General features: G+C 39.5%; 1 protein-coding gene across 2 annotated transcripts in view; it reads right to left on the bottom strand.

Moving 5' to 3' along the window:
- Positions 1–141: 141 nt before the first annotated feature.
- The window catches only part of col19a1 (collagen type XIX alpha 1 chain), a 97,251-nt gene continuing 82,299 nt past the window's right edge, over positions 142–15,093 (bottom strand). Inside the window, exons 43-53 of one of the 2 annotated variants that reach the window (XM_068327644.1) lie at positions 14,176–14,229; positions 12,672–12,716; positions 12,288–12,332; positions 12,128–12,190; positions 11,650–11,685; positions 9,629–9,673; positions 8,991–9,134; positions 6,494–6,560; positions 6,258–6,395; positions 3,139–3,216; positions 142–320 (exon numbers count right to left, since the gene is read on the bottom strand). In XM_068327644.1, the coding sequence (XP_068183745.1) occupies positions 220–320; positions 3,139–3,216; positions 6,258–6,395; positions 6,494–6,560; positions 8,991–9,134; positions 9,629–9,673; positions 11,650–11,685; positions 12,128–12,190; positions 12,288–12,332; positions 12,672–12,716; positions 14,176–14,229 (816 nt within the window). In that variant the 3' untranslated portion in view covers positions 142–219. Of the gene's footprint in view, positions 321–3,138; positions 3,217–4,889; positions 5,855–6,257; positions 6,396–6,493; positions 6,561–8,990; positions 9,135–9,628; positions 9,674–11,649; positions 11,686–12,127; positions 12,191–12,287; positions 12,333–12,671; positions 12,717–14,175; positions 14,230–15,093 lie in introns of those variants that run through there. The other variant, XM_068327645.1, reaches the window with a different exon arrangement.

The following is a 15,093-nucleotide window of genomic DNA, read 5'->3' as shown; positions in this document are numbered from 1 at the left end:
AACAAGAAACAACTTAAAAGTACAGAACTGCAAAAAACAAAAGAAAACAAAACAAAACAAGGTGTTCTGTTGAATTCTAAATGAAACAGAAAACAAAAACGTTCTGACTACACCGAAAAGTTACAATGAAGGAACAAAGGAGGTTAGTAGTGAGTCAGATACTGTAAGGATGTCCCTTCTTCTGCTCAGTAATCAACCTGGAGTTGGACTCTGCTGAGCTCAAAAGGAGTGAAGGATACAGTCTCTGGGGTCACAGGTCCCAGGTGGGCCACGAGGCCCAGGAGAGCCAGGGAGGCCCTGAGAACCGATCCCAGGACGACCTTAAAGGAGAGTTAGAGAATATTACTTAGTATATTAATTCCTGCAATGCTGTACTTTGTCATCTCTCTACCTACCGACAGATCGATTAGTCTGTTTGTCTGTCTGTCCGTCCGTCCGTCCGTCCGTCCGTCCGTCCGTCCGTCCGTCCATCCATCCATCCATCCATCCATCCATCCATCTATGATGCTAGTTGTAATGATGATTAGTTTTATTTACTTATATATGGATAGATGGATGTTTCACTTTGACACCAACAAACCGTAATGTTTTTTGAGCTGGATATCTGGATATCCTAGTCTTAAAAAGAACAATTTCCACTCGTAAATCATGTACCATCAGATGAGACATCATGTTACTTAGCAACAGCTTGTTCTCGTTGCTTCTGTGTCGTTCATTTCCCATCCATAAAGCAAACAAACAAGAACCAGTGATAGGATTTAAAATCCAATGTCTCTCTAAACACCAATTATAATAACAAAACTCCACTGCAGTCAAACCAGAGGAGTCAGAGCAGTCACAGCTCAAGGGAGCCCTGCCTCCTTTACATCCAGAGGGTATCATGGTTACTGCCTTGTCCTTTTCCTCCCAGTAAAAACACAATTTGCCCTTTTCATCACTACCACATCCATCTCCTGCTTAACTGCTCACACACAAACTTGCCACCATACAGTGATGCTTGGTACTGTCAATACCAGAGCAAAGGTGCACTGATGCCCTACAGGTGGGGAGGACTTAGCAATAGCAGTGTCAGGAGTAATTACTATCAAAGTCTGTCAGGGTAAAAATATGTGAGTGCATCACATGGACACTCAGATAAATGACTCTGAATTATGAGCAGTTTCCATTTACTGAGACTTTCCTGTAGTAACGAGAACCAACACTGAACTTCTTTCACTTCCAAAGGTATCGTTATCTTTAAAACACACTGTTATACTGATTTTATCATCAAATAAATGACTGCAATATCTCCATAAAGAGAAAATTAATTTTTTGAGTTGTTGAGCTAGGAGAAAATTAATTGACTTCAAAATAATTAGTGTTTTCTTGTAAATTAAATGCAGAATATTGTTCAAAGTAACACCATCACTGATCCAGTTAATGGCTATTTCAACATACTGTTTTATTTGATTTGACTATTTCCAATTATTTACTACTATATCCTCTTGTCAGGAATTTGAAAATCTCTAGTAAGGAGAATTTAAAGTGGGATTCGACACCCGTGTTATCCCTCTACATAGATGTTTTCTGGATGAGTGCCTTTAGGTTCGGTGACAAACTACTGTCACACGCTGGAAGTCAGGGAAGTAATTCCACTTTTCAATGCTCCACTGGGACATGGATACTTATTATTTAACTCACAGGAACAGAGTACAAGAGGATATCTTGACACATGAGCTCAGTAAAAAAACAAAAACCTGAGATTTTGTACTTTAAAGTATCACTGCAGTACCCTGTCCTCTGTTATGGTTCCATTTACATCATGGATGTGGCTTTAGAAAAGAAAATGTCTTTAGTGGTGCTTATCTAACAACACTCTGTGATACTATTTCATAACATAATCATAGGCACTACAGTCTCCTGGCATCAGGAAGACAAGCGAGTAAATAGTAGATGCGAGGAAGCAGAGCTGTCAATGCAATCTTGACATAATGTGAGAAAAACGTGGAAAAATTGGCTGACCTTAAAGCAAGAAGTACTTGCTTTTTGAAGCGTGTTTGACTGCTCTGTTATTACTGAGTAGTTATGTGGTAATTAAAATGCAGACTGCAAATGCAGACACACAGCCACACACACATATAAATATACATATAAAAATTTGATGGAGCATTGACAGTGACATGAGAATCCACAGCATCGTCTCCACCTGATGAATGTACAATAATACTTTATGATTCATATTGGCGTCACTTCACTGTTCCTGATTTTGTGTTGTTTTGTCCCTGCTCATTTTTGGAACTATGTTCCAACTTATTACTTTTGGACTGCTTGCCTGGACATTTGATTACCACTGTGACAGAAATGACATTTTACAGTTTTTAAGAAAGCTCTTTTTCAAGTATTTAGAGTCATTCTTTTGGCTCCTGGGAAAAATGAACTGGTGTGGACGTATGGTTTTAGTCATTGTTTAATTTTGCTTTTGGTTTTTAGCTGTGTGAACACGATGACGTTTTAATGGAGTGTTAGTTTGTTCCAACTCTGTGATGCCCCAGGAAGCAGTAGCAGCACTGAAACAGGCGTCCATGTTGTAGCCATATGATCAAGTGTGTTACTACCCCTGGGGATTTTAACTATATGGGAGCAACAGGAAGTCCACTACTTGAAGAACAAGGACAGAAGATAATCACTAATGGAAAATATATCGGTTTTTTTGCTCTCTGTTGCATTGTACTCCATGATTCTTGATATCATGGCATTACACACTGTGATCGCCTTGGGCTGGTCCAGTCTGGGTGCAACATAGGGGTCAAAGAGAACACAATCTGTTTTGATGCTGTTCTGCAACACCCATCTGAAAATTGCTACTGCCTTGATCTGCAGTGTTATGTAGGGCAGGAAACACACTTTATAAACTTTATATTTCTCACTTTTCTGCTTGACTGCTCTATCTGGAATTGATGCTGGTTAAAAAGTCAAGAGAGTGGATTTGAAATCCAGCGACCCTGCCTATAAACCAAAACAATTAAAGAGGTTAAAGTGCTCTTTAGAGTTGATATGCAGTGTCCGTGATCCTTTTCTCTTCACACACAGTCATATGTTCCATTCTAAATATAGTAGTATTGATTAAACAGCTTTATTGTGTGCATCCTTGTTTCTGACCTGGTGGCCCCATGTGACCTGGATCTCCTGGTAACCCCAGACCGAGCTGACCTCGTTCTCCTTTCTGACCCCTGTATCCTAAAGGCAGACAGAAAGCTTTGACTGAGTACAAATACTGCAAAGATGACAAACAACTGTGTGGTAGAACTTGTAATAATGTTAGTTGGATTAGTACAGATGCCATATCAAGGATTGATTTTTGTAACTTGTATATCTGTCCATAGATGAACAACGTGGCAGTAGAAACACAACTACAGTGAAATACATCAGGTCTGCACCTATATCTTTGGTAGTGAAGTTAAGGCAGGCTTCTTTGGATCGCCTGTCAATCCCAAACTGTTTATTATTTAAGGTACGTACTCACATCCTGTTAAATAAAAAGATGACACAAGTGATCTGCTTGTTAGTGTTTGAAGAAGGAGAATGTGTGAACTTGTCTTTAATAGTTTCAAAAAAACGCAAAGGGGCTTCTTTCAGATCATAAATGAGGGTCACTGAAGGAATTCAGAGAACTAAAATGTTCCAAGAAAACATACATAAAAACATGTCTGCTTAGAAATCTTAGAGACATCTAAGAGAAACCAATGTAAAAAAAAAAACCCTGCTTATTTCAGTTTAGTCTACAAAAGGAAAACTACATACTCGTCTGGTGAAATTAGGTCCTGTCTTTTCTATGATGGTGACTGGTGATTGACTACTTCTAAGATGTGAAAAAAGCAAAATGCAAAAACAAGCAGTGATGAACACAAGAGCACGCTGGTTTATCAAAATAAAGGCTGAAGAATAAAAAAACCATAAACATTTGCATTATGGTAATCTAAGTCAGGCCAGCAGGCCTGTTGATTGTCCCAACATGCATGAGGCTTTCTCACTCCATGCAGAGCCAACAGGAGTTTACAGTCCCAAACAGCCACATGCCAAGTACGATTCAAGGCAAAGTGAAAATATTTCCCCATGAGGCACCAATAGTAATGGATTCTTGGGACCAGGGATTGCATGGGGTGTATCAAAAACATTGACAGGAGTATCAAGCCCTGCAACACCTGGCCCAAAGGGGAAACGCTTCAATGCTTACACGTCAGAGAAAATCTCAGAAAAAAGGCTTATGAATGCTCCGAAAATGAGTCTTAAACAGAGAGAGGCTAGCATCACATTGCTACAATAATGAGACTTCTTTCAACACTCACAGAGCCTGGGGCATTCGTTCAGGGAAGAGACTTTATGTGGAGAAAAGAGAACTGTACCTTGAGCACAAATATACTGAATAGCACAGAGGGCAATAAACTTGGTTGGCATACTGGATTAGAGCTCTCTGATAAATGGAAAATACCACAATGCATCGGTATTTGTGGAAAAAATGTCCTGAGGCCATTAATGGATAAAATTCTTTAAGAAAAAGAATAACATAACTACAGAGGGGTTTTTCATGATTGACAGGACTGTTGGCTTGCATCTGTTGCACACAGCTGTACACAATACCTAATATTTAATATTTTCATGTTCTACAGCACAAAACGAAGCAGCTCTAAGACAGAGTTTACAGCCAGATATAAGAAAATACATCGTTGAAGTCAGCACTAATAAATATAAAGAATGCACTGAGATACAAAATTATAAAGAAATGGTAAAACAAAAAAAAGTTGAATATATTAAATATGCACTTAGACATGAAAAGACAACTTATATCAGTAAGTATTTTTACTGCCATCTCAAAGTGAAAGACGAACAGAATGAGAAATGAACACGTAATTACTCTGACAAAGGAGGGAAAAAACAAAAAAAGAAAGAAATGATGCTCTTCAACATGTGTCTCGAACAGCTTGAGACTTTCACCCATATGAAATCAAACAGTGAGAGAAGAAAAAAAAACAACAACAGAGGGGATTATTTTTCTCCATAAACAATTCATTTTGACACATTGGTGAAAAAGTCAGATTGGATATTCCATAGCGGCACAGTCTCCAGCAGAGGATGACAGGAAATAATGAGGAAATATTACCCAAAACACTTTCCCCAGCAGCGTGGAGTCACGAGTCAACAAAGAAAACATTGAGAAGTTGCCGAATTCTTGATTCACTGGGGGAAATAACTTTCCTCTTTGTTTAAATCAGCATTTATTGTAAACCCTCATCAGGACTAAACCTATAAAACACTCACATTCGAAGCTAAGAAATAGAAAAAGTAGACCAAAATCTTAACACAGCAATATTTATAGGCAAATAGCGGCTTATAACTAATTCCATTATTCAAGAATGGAAGCAGCATTTTATTATATAGCAGTGGGTTAAATGGTCTTAATGTGAGGTAGATACAAAGCTCAAAAAGAAAGCCCAATGCAGGGTTGCAGCAACGCGTAATGCACTCCTCCCCTTCAAATGTTAAAATACTCTAGTTCTGCTGCAAACGCGATACAAATCTAACTGAGTTGGAGGTGAAAAGCCTGACCAGCCAACCATTAGTGTTATATGAGCAGTCAGGAGGCTCTATCAGTGTGACAAAGAGCATCCACCCTCTTTCCTCACTATGCTCCTTTCGCTCTTTCTCTCCTGGAGTGAGGTATCAATACTGGGGCTCTTTCCTGTCCACATTGATAATACTTTCTGTTATTCACAGCCAATTCTTCAGTTTGTCTTCATATTTCCCAGAGAGACGCTGTGCACCACACTGCTGGCCTTTCCTCTGCTTCCCGCCCCTCAGTCTGCATTGATATATGGGTCTAAGCAAGAGAAAAATACCCATGAATCCCTGCAAAACACATCCTAGATTGGTGCCCCCACCACAGTGCATCCAATCTGTTTGTTTCATCCCTACTCTTAAAAGAGAGACAAACATATTTAACTGACGGCTGTTCTACTTCACTCAGCTGCATCTTTCTAATATAGATATGTGGGATAGCATGTGGTGGTTGGACTTTTTGTTCTCTTTAAACAACAATGAGGCGTAAACATATGGCGTGGCTGCATAAATAAATTGCAATTACACCATGCACTAAAGGGGTTGATAAAGTTTCACCAGGAGCTTTGAGCAATCTAAGGTTATGGGCTTTATTTCTAAGTCATATTTTAAAAGACATGCTTTTTTAACGTCCAGCAGCGTAGTCTGGCAACGTGTGTTCCTACCTTGAGGACCAGGAGGTCCGGGCTCTCCTGGCGGACCTGGTAATCCGTCCTTGCCAGGAGATCCTGGAGGCCCTTGGAATTGTGACGCTAAGATGCCTGCGGGCGTCTTCTCCAACCTGGCAGGGCTCGATATCTTCTCTAAAGGGCAAAAAAGTTCATGTTTATAAAAGGGAAAAAACCAAAAGAGACTAAAGATGGCAAGCAAACATGTGAAATAAATTTGTAATGATTTGTACCCTCAAAGACCCTCAGAACTTCGTTTCTGATGAACATTCTGAGCTCTTCAATGAAGTCTGGATCAGTCTGTGTGTTTAGAGAAGACGAACAGAAACTATACTGGAACAGTTTGAACAAAAAGGGACATCACTAAGTCATCTTTCATTTATAGTGAATTGGCAGCAGTTATCACAGCATGAAAATCAAATGGATACCCGACATGTGTCTCAGCACACAGTTTGCTGAAACCATCTGTGATGAAATCAAGTGGAGGGACGAGATATTAGCACTCAAATTCACATTTTTCTCTCTTTCCTAACTGTTTAATGAAATGATTTGGCATTACAGTAAAACATATGTGCCAGTCAAAGTGTGCCCAACAGGGGAATAATGATATATTTTTACGACAAAGAATAACATTGTCACTCAGCATACTTCCGAATGTATGCATTAACTGGCCATATAATAAGGGAGTTAATAGAAAAGTGTACATAAGCTTTCTAACAAAGACCGGTCCTGTTGTGAAGCAGACAACTGTAATAATCATTCATTTCTGGAAAAAAGCACCAAAATGGGCACAAGTAATTCTTGGGAATTGCTATTTTGATAAAATCCATTCACTACTAAAAATTCAGATTGGTGACCATTTTTCAAGACAGCCACCACTGAATGTACAGAGATAACAGATTTTGTGATTAAATTGCAAAGAGTTGTCCTATTTACAATTTTGACTATGTACAATTTTGGAACGATCTACCTACTCACCAGCTTCTTTGTACGATCGATAGATCATTCATCCATCCATCCATCCTATTTATTGCTTATTGTCTTGCTGTCTGGTTGGGTAAACTGCGATGCTTCTAATCCTTGCATCTGCAGCTGCACAGTGTCGTGCAGGTCAGCCAAAAGCAATAGAATTTGCAACTGCCGCTGCCTTCCAACTTGCATCCTCACTCGGTCAGCTGCTGGCAGCTCTCTGCAATGGTTCTAGCCAGATGCGGACACCACCAATCATGATTATAATTATTCAACTGAGACTGAACCCCATGCTGAGTTTCACAGAAGCTTTACCACCAGTCTTCTCTGATTGTGTATTGACATCTGCTCTGTTGAGCAACTACTCCGTACATTCAATTGCAAGTCTTTTAATGTAACATCCCCCACTGCATCATGTCACATCCAGTTTGGAAGCCATGTACATGAGGATGCAACACATACTAAACCTCTACAATATACAGCCATACAAGTACCGGGCTAGTCTCACCAGCTGCCCCCAGGGGTTCCCTATTTACTTCACATTTGTTTCAAGGTGTCAGCACTGGGTACTCTTTCACCAGCCTGATTGTCGGCCTGATAGCTTACAGGTCTGAGTAAATGATAGGTGATTCTCCTGTTTACATTTCTGTAGTGAAGTGATATTTTATGGGATGAGGCTGCTAACGTCCAACCCACCTCTTACAAAAAGCAAGGAAAACATTGGTTCTATTCTACCAAAAGGTTCCTGGAAACTAAACGAGTTGTAAATTTAAAGTCAGAGGTTTTCTTTTCCGGGCAGATTCCCATGGCTATCGAGCCCCACCTGCCAGGAGCAGATGGGGCCAGCAGATTCACACCTCTGCTGGCACTAGAAGCCAGGTACTAGAAGTTTAATTAGGAACGGTTGATCGATGTGAAATATTTTGTGAATAGGGAGCTGCTCATCTCTCCCCACCATCCCATTCGTGAAAGTCCTTAGACCCCCAAAATGATATACAGTACTATGCACTTTATCGGAGTCAGACCTAAGATTAACCTCTATTTTTTTTTTTTACAATATTAGGATTCTGGGACTGACATGTGGTACAAGGAAGCTGCTGAGTTGGTACATGGTTTCAAATTCAGATTCCATATAGTCAAAGTATGTACGATTTGACACCAAGATCTTATCTGCTATATTATTTGAAATGCATCGTTCTTTATACTCAGTGGCAGACATCTTGAAAAATGATAGCCATCTTTACAGTAACTAACAGGTTTTACCAAAAGACCAATTTCACACAAGAATGTGTGCGGATTTTGGTGCTTGTTTCCAAAAGCTGAATGATTCTCTACTGGTGTCAGACAACAGTACCCTTGGACCTTGAATTGTTGCATTTAAAACACTTTTCATTTCTTCTGTTAATGTTATATAACCGTTGACTGCATTCAGTGTGTGACACACTGAGGAGTTTTCACCACTAAGCAGAGCTTTAGGCACGCCCACATATTTCTGTCTTTTTCTCTCTGTCTCTGTATCTCTTCCTCTCCGACCTTCTGCAGCACTGAAAAGAGGAGTGGGAAGCGTCGAGCTGAGAGAAAACAGCAACCTTCCTTTGCACAGTCTTGTTTGATGTTTCATGCAGATGCAAGTTTTCCACACGGGGAATGAGAACTGAACTAGTTATAAAAGCTCAGGAAGGAAGTTGGATGATTAAGGTTTTAATCATCAGGGAGGATGGTCTTTTTTCACTCCGGGTTACGTACGTATACTGTTCTTACCATGAGGTGTGTACTCCCCAGCTGGCCTGGAGGACCAGGATTGCCCTTTGGCCCAATTGGTCCAATGGGTCCAATAGGGCCAGAGTCTCCTGTGCGACCCCTCTCGCCTTGAACACCTCTCCCACCGGGAATTCCTGGATCTCCCTGCAGTGAAAAAGCAGGGACATGTCTCTCTTCGCTCCACATGATGCAGGACAGATCCGTTTAGATCGGAGATTTAAAGTGCGACGATAAAAACTGTGTTTCCTGCTTATGATTACTTAGATGACAGTATTTTCAGTGACTAATACCAAAATGTCTTTGTTAACATGCTGTGCACTCATCTGTTTCTGCTAATAAGACAATTCAGTCACCTGTCAAGAGGTTCTGTTGCCAACTATACTGCTAAAAGCCCCATTTTGCATCATCTATTTGCAATACATTACAGCCCAAGTGTGACAGAGCTCCTTAATTTTCCCTCGGAAATACAAAAGAAAACTGCAGCGAGAGTAAAAGGCCTTTATCTGGAGCTTATGCGCTTGTGGGGATTAGTCACATTTGTGAAGACTTTCATTGTTATTCATCAAAACATTTTTGTGCATTTTAGTCTATCATAAAAAAAACGCTTCTTGTCATAAAAGAAAAATGATGCTACTTACACGCTCTCCTTTGGATCCCCTGTCCCCTGGTCTACCTGTAGATCCCTTATTAGAAAAAAATAAGACAAAAATTATTTTAAGCTTTGCTGCCATAAAGAAGTAGAGTAAAAACAAGTTCTATAATTGGAAAAAGAAATTATGATGACCCTTAAAGCTTTTCATCTACTATTAATTCATATTAGATTGTAGAATATGCTTGCAATGCATATTCAAACCATTTTAGTACTGCAGAACCAGTTTTACTGATGTTCAGTAACATCCAGGGCCATACACAATATGTCATTATTCTAATCCATATGTATTAAAGACGTAGGATTGTGATTCTATCAGGTTTTTAATATAATATTGTTACAGACAAAATAAGTTACAGCTTATTGACCATGGTTATAGATAATAATTATGTTAGTCATCCACCTTTATCATCTTTTACGGTCCATTTTCACTCTTTTGTAAATGTAAATGTAAATGTCATATACTTTAATGATCCTCGTAGGGAATTGTTTTTACACATTGAATAGGAGTACAGGGAGGATGAGAGTCTGAGATCATGAATGTACAAAAACATTAAGAGGAACAAGTGAAGAAGCAAGCAGATAAGACCGAATAGCAAAAACCTAAAACCCTAAAATTTATGCTGAATTATTTGCATGGATATTAACAACCATTCCTTATACAATAATATCAGTGTTTTATTTTGAAATATCATGGTGTTACCAGTACTGGTACTGTATATTATATACTTTTGCTATTTAACATTCTTTTGTCTTGCCTAAATAAAAAAATCCGCAACATTTCACTGAATTATCTGACTTTAAGAAATACACACTTTCCAGATGACCATGCATTGATTGGTTTTTACTCAGCTCAGGCGTATTGCTTGTATAACATTTCCCCATATAGAAATTCACCTTCTGCAATGTCATGGCATTTCCGAATCACTCCTGTTTTCATCTCAGATGCTTTCCTTCCAGTTGTCTCGACTGTATAGAGGAGCCGAGAGAGAAAATACCTGTCTACGACTTCATGTCACATCATCTCATGTCTTGCAATCCCTCCCTGTCACTCGTCATTGCTTCGCTTTACTGTGCTTACACCGATACCTCAGGGAGCTGCTTTGTATCAATTTCCTGCTGGATTACAGGAGCTATGCAATAGACAATCTGGCATGATGTGGTTTTAAAATGTGCATCTCTTTGTGAGGCTGTTTTCCCCTGCCTGCTTTAATCTGCAGGACTCTATATTCCCCAATGCATGATGGGAGGCTTAAATCTATCATCTTGCCCAGTGAAATGTGCTTCCATGAGCATTACATTAAACCTTAAAGCAGTGTGCAAGCAATCTGGGCCGAGGGGTAAAACCACCTGCTAGATGGCACTGTTGCCCCACTGGAAAGTCAGATGCTACTAGCAGAAAAACATGAGAATTAAAGTGTATAAAAATCCACGCTTTGCTGAGATTTTTGTGTAAGATTATTAACTAATAATAATAATAATAAAAAAAGGCGATAAACTGCTGGGGCTGTCATTAAGGTGTGGGCTGACAAGAATCATGTAAATACAAGATCAAAACCAATTTGGTATTAGTATCATTTGTTTATAATGGATATTCATAGCATATGCGTTCTGCATGCTGTGAGCTCATTTTGCATAATTTCTAACTAGATATATATTTGATTAGGAACCTAAAAACAGATTTTGCTGCAGTTAAATTATAGCCAGGTTCATCAGGCAGGAAAATTAATATTTAATCTAACTGTCTACTGCCCTCTCTTCTTACGCATTTTATCATTGCCTGAAAGCATTAACTGTATAATTTCAGTAAAAAAAGACTGTAAGTCAACAAAGCCTTAAATCTGCTGGATTCCATTTACTTTTTATCATTACCATCTCAAATATGCAAATAGACATGGGATGCTGTAACTTGAGGAAGAGGGATAAAAATCTGCTGTGCCATCTTTCTGTAGCTTGGCTGATGTAAAGTACCTTCTTTAAGTGGATTTGCAAAATGCTCATACAACTAACCTTGATTCCAGGGGTCCCATCTTTTCCAGGTCTCCCCTGCTCAAAGAAAATAAACAAAGACATTTTGTATTAGCTTCCACCTTCGATTGGATCAGCACTGTTGCACTGCTCATAATCCCCACAGTTAATGAGATATCTCAACCAAGGGATAATGATTCTCATTGCCCTGCGAACATTGTTTCATTGTGCGCTTACAGCGAAAATTACAGAAACCCTCTCTGATAGCAATTACACAGATGAATGTAATCATCTACAAGATCAGGTGATTGCAAGCATACATGTGTTGTCCATGTTGTCCTTGAATCATGTTCTACGTTTTTTCAATATAATTGTAAAACAACCATAAAAAAACCTGCTGATGTAAAAGAACATTCAGCATTCATTCCCCCTATCCACACTGGACATTACAAGAAGGTGCTTTGGTATCATGTAACAGGTTAGAATGGGAGGAGCAAGAAAATTCATGTAGCATCCTTACAGCAACACCTTGGGGCCCCTCAGGTCCTGGGAATCCTGTCTCTCCGAGAGGCCCCCGCTCACCCTGTCAGACAACAGAGACAGTCGATGTGTCATTCAGCGGTGACAAAGGAGTGACAAGTGGATTGACAGTTCAAAGACAGTCGAAGGCTGCATCTTACTGGCTCTCCTGGGATCCCTGGCTCTCCACGAGTGCCGGGCTTCCCCTGTCAATCAAAAACACATGAAAAGAATAGACGGTGCTTGACAGGTTCTCCATAGTGTCACATCTGCAGCACCTTTTGCATCATAACCAAAGAAATTAGTCCACTATAGCTGCACAGTTAATCCGGGGAGCAAACTACTAGTTCTTAGTGAAAGTATTGTTGTGATATGGGACTTCTGTTTTAATTGCTGCTTTTCTGTGGACTCCTATAACATCATCGACTTGTTGCCAGCAGCAGACTTAAACAACACAGATGATTGATCAAGAAAGAATATGAGTCAGGTTGAATTAATCGACAAAAATAATAAAATAAACAAAACAATGGAAAAATCTCACTTACTGGAGGAGCTGGTATTCCAGGAGGACCAGTCAAACCAATATCACCCTGAAGGAAATATAGCAGTGAGATGACAGATAGGTGACATGCATTACATGAAGAATACACATTAATCATTATCATGTCAAGTAAATATTGAGATCATACGTAAGTCTAAACTTTGGTATAACAAATGCTTCCTGGTTATTTACTGGAAAAATAGAGAAATAGACAAATAGAGAATATGGATGAACAATTTATTTAGGAACTTATATTTATGTTTCAGCAGCAGCCCTCTTCTTCAGGACAAAATATTGTTGGGGTTGCAGAGATTGAGATGTTACACATCTCAACAATGTCTGCATGCAGAAATTGATGCCGCGCATTGAGAAAAGTTGCATGCAGGGCTAGATGTATTTGCATCACAGAAAACGTGTGCAGCCGAAGGAGTTTATAACACATTTAGCTACACTGCTTTGCCAAAAAATGGTCAACACCTGGATAAAACTAAGAACAAAGGGAAGCGCAGTGTAAGTAAGTGCATTACCACATGCACAATGTGAAGGGAACTTGAGGGATTGAGACTTAACAGCTGTTTAGCCTAAAGAAATGCACTTATGAGTGAGGCTTATCGGAAGAAATGGCTTCAATTTGCTTGCGAGCATAACGATTGGATTCTGGAACAATGGAAAAAGGTTATGTGTTCTGAAGACTACTGATTTATTCTCTTCAAGAGGCAGCTGAAGTGATGCACCCATCATTCCTACTGCCTGCCATACTAGCTTGTGGGGATAGTGTTATGTTCTGGGGTTGCTTCATTCCATCAGGTCTAGGTTCAGCAATATAATGTGTCCTAAAAAAATTAGGTCAGCTGATAACCTGAATAATTAAAGGTCCGAGATTTTCCATCAATGGACTTTTTTTCTTCCCTTTGGGCAAATTCCAAGATGACAATGCCATGATTCATCACATTGTGAAAGAATGGTTCAGGGGGTATGAGACATGGTCTGGCTACCACAGGGTCCAGACCTCAACCCCATTAAGTGCCTTTGGGATGTGCTGCAGGAGACTTGACAGAGTGGCCTGAGTCTCCCATCGTCAGTACAAGATTCTAGATGAAAAATTAATACATATGCAACTCTGGATGGAAGTAAATGTTGTGACATTTTTATTAAATTGAAACCATGTTGGCTATGTGCTCTAATCTAAGTTAAAGGTGGTTCAAAGAACTATTAGAGAGTGTGACTGTTTTTGTTCCAGGCTATTTATTACAGAAATACTTTGCTGTGGTGTTGTTACGTACAATGTAAGGAAAAAATCCTTATGATACATTACATCAGCATCACAGGGAGCATGCGTTTTGCTTTCAAATTGGCCAGCATAATTATTTATTTATTATTTTGGATATTGCATTTGAGAAACAAACTCTTCAAATATGTTGTAATGAAAGGGAAACAGAGAGAAAGCACTTCATAATCAGGTTAGATCAGCAGATGAAATGCATCTCTGGGTCGATACAACTGTTTACCTTGGCACCAGGCAGGCCTTCAAGCCCGGGTAATCCCATAGCCCCTGGTTCCCCCTGTGAGAGAAAAAAAACACCACTTGCTCTTTTAAGACAAAAAAAGTCAGTTGATGCAGACTTACAGTTGTTGCTTGTTGCTTAACCCTTTTAAGAACGATCAGATTTTTAACCTCATATCCCTCAGTAGGACAATTTTGTGATAAGCTACCAGAAGTTAAAAGGCATCATTATGAAGCTGTCAGGAAACATCACACATAACCACGGACAGATCTGAACGACATGGGGACAAGTTAATTAAATTGTCTCTTCATATTCACCGTCAGGTATTAGTAAAGCCTTCATGTGTCAAAATGAAGATAATCCTTTGAGGCCAACACTTCAACCCAAGTGTATTATATTATATCATCTATGACATATGCTGTCATACCTTGTAGACAACGGATGGGATAGAAAAAGAGTCCAAATTGACAAGCGCAAACAGACTTGCTTTCTGGACTAAAAATAGAGACCCCATTCTCAGTGTTAGCAAGTGATGGCCTCTATCTACCTCATCTTGCCAAAGCCACATAGAGAAATGTCATTACACAGAATGCAGGGCGACCGGTGCTGACATAGACAGATTGTGCAGGTAATTGTCACACATGTAGATTGTCATGAATAAGCAAGTGCGTCTAAGAGGAGAGAGGGCCAGCCAGAGGATCAGCTGCGAGACAGATTGGGGCAATTCCACTGCAGCACTGGAGCCGTTCACACAATTTATTAAAATGTCAAATTAACATCATGGTGAAAAATCACTGTGCAACAGAACAATAAAAAATGCAATTGGCCCCACGAGAATAAAGAATTCAAGTTGATGGCAGAAGCATGGACTTGTTTCCATGTCTGTGTGGAATGTCTTCAGGCATCAGTATGTGGAGGGGA

Source organism: Antennarius striatus, chromosome 11 (genome assembly GCF_040054535.1).
Source record: "Antennarius striatus isolate MH-2024 chromosome 11, ASM4005453v1, whole genome shotgun sequence".
Lineage (NCBI taxonomy): Eukaryota > Metazoa > Chordata > Actinopteri > Lophiiformes > Antennariidae > Antennarius > Antennarius striatus.
Note: the sequence above shows the minus strand (reverse complement) of the source record. Positions and strands in the feature narration are given on the sequence as shown.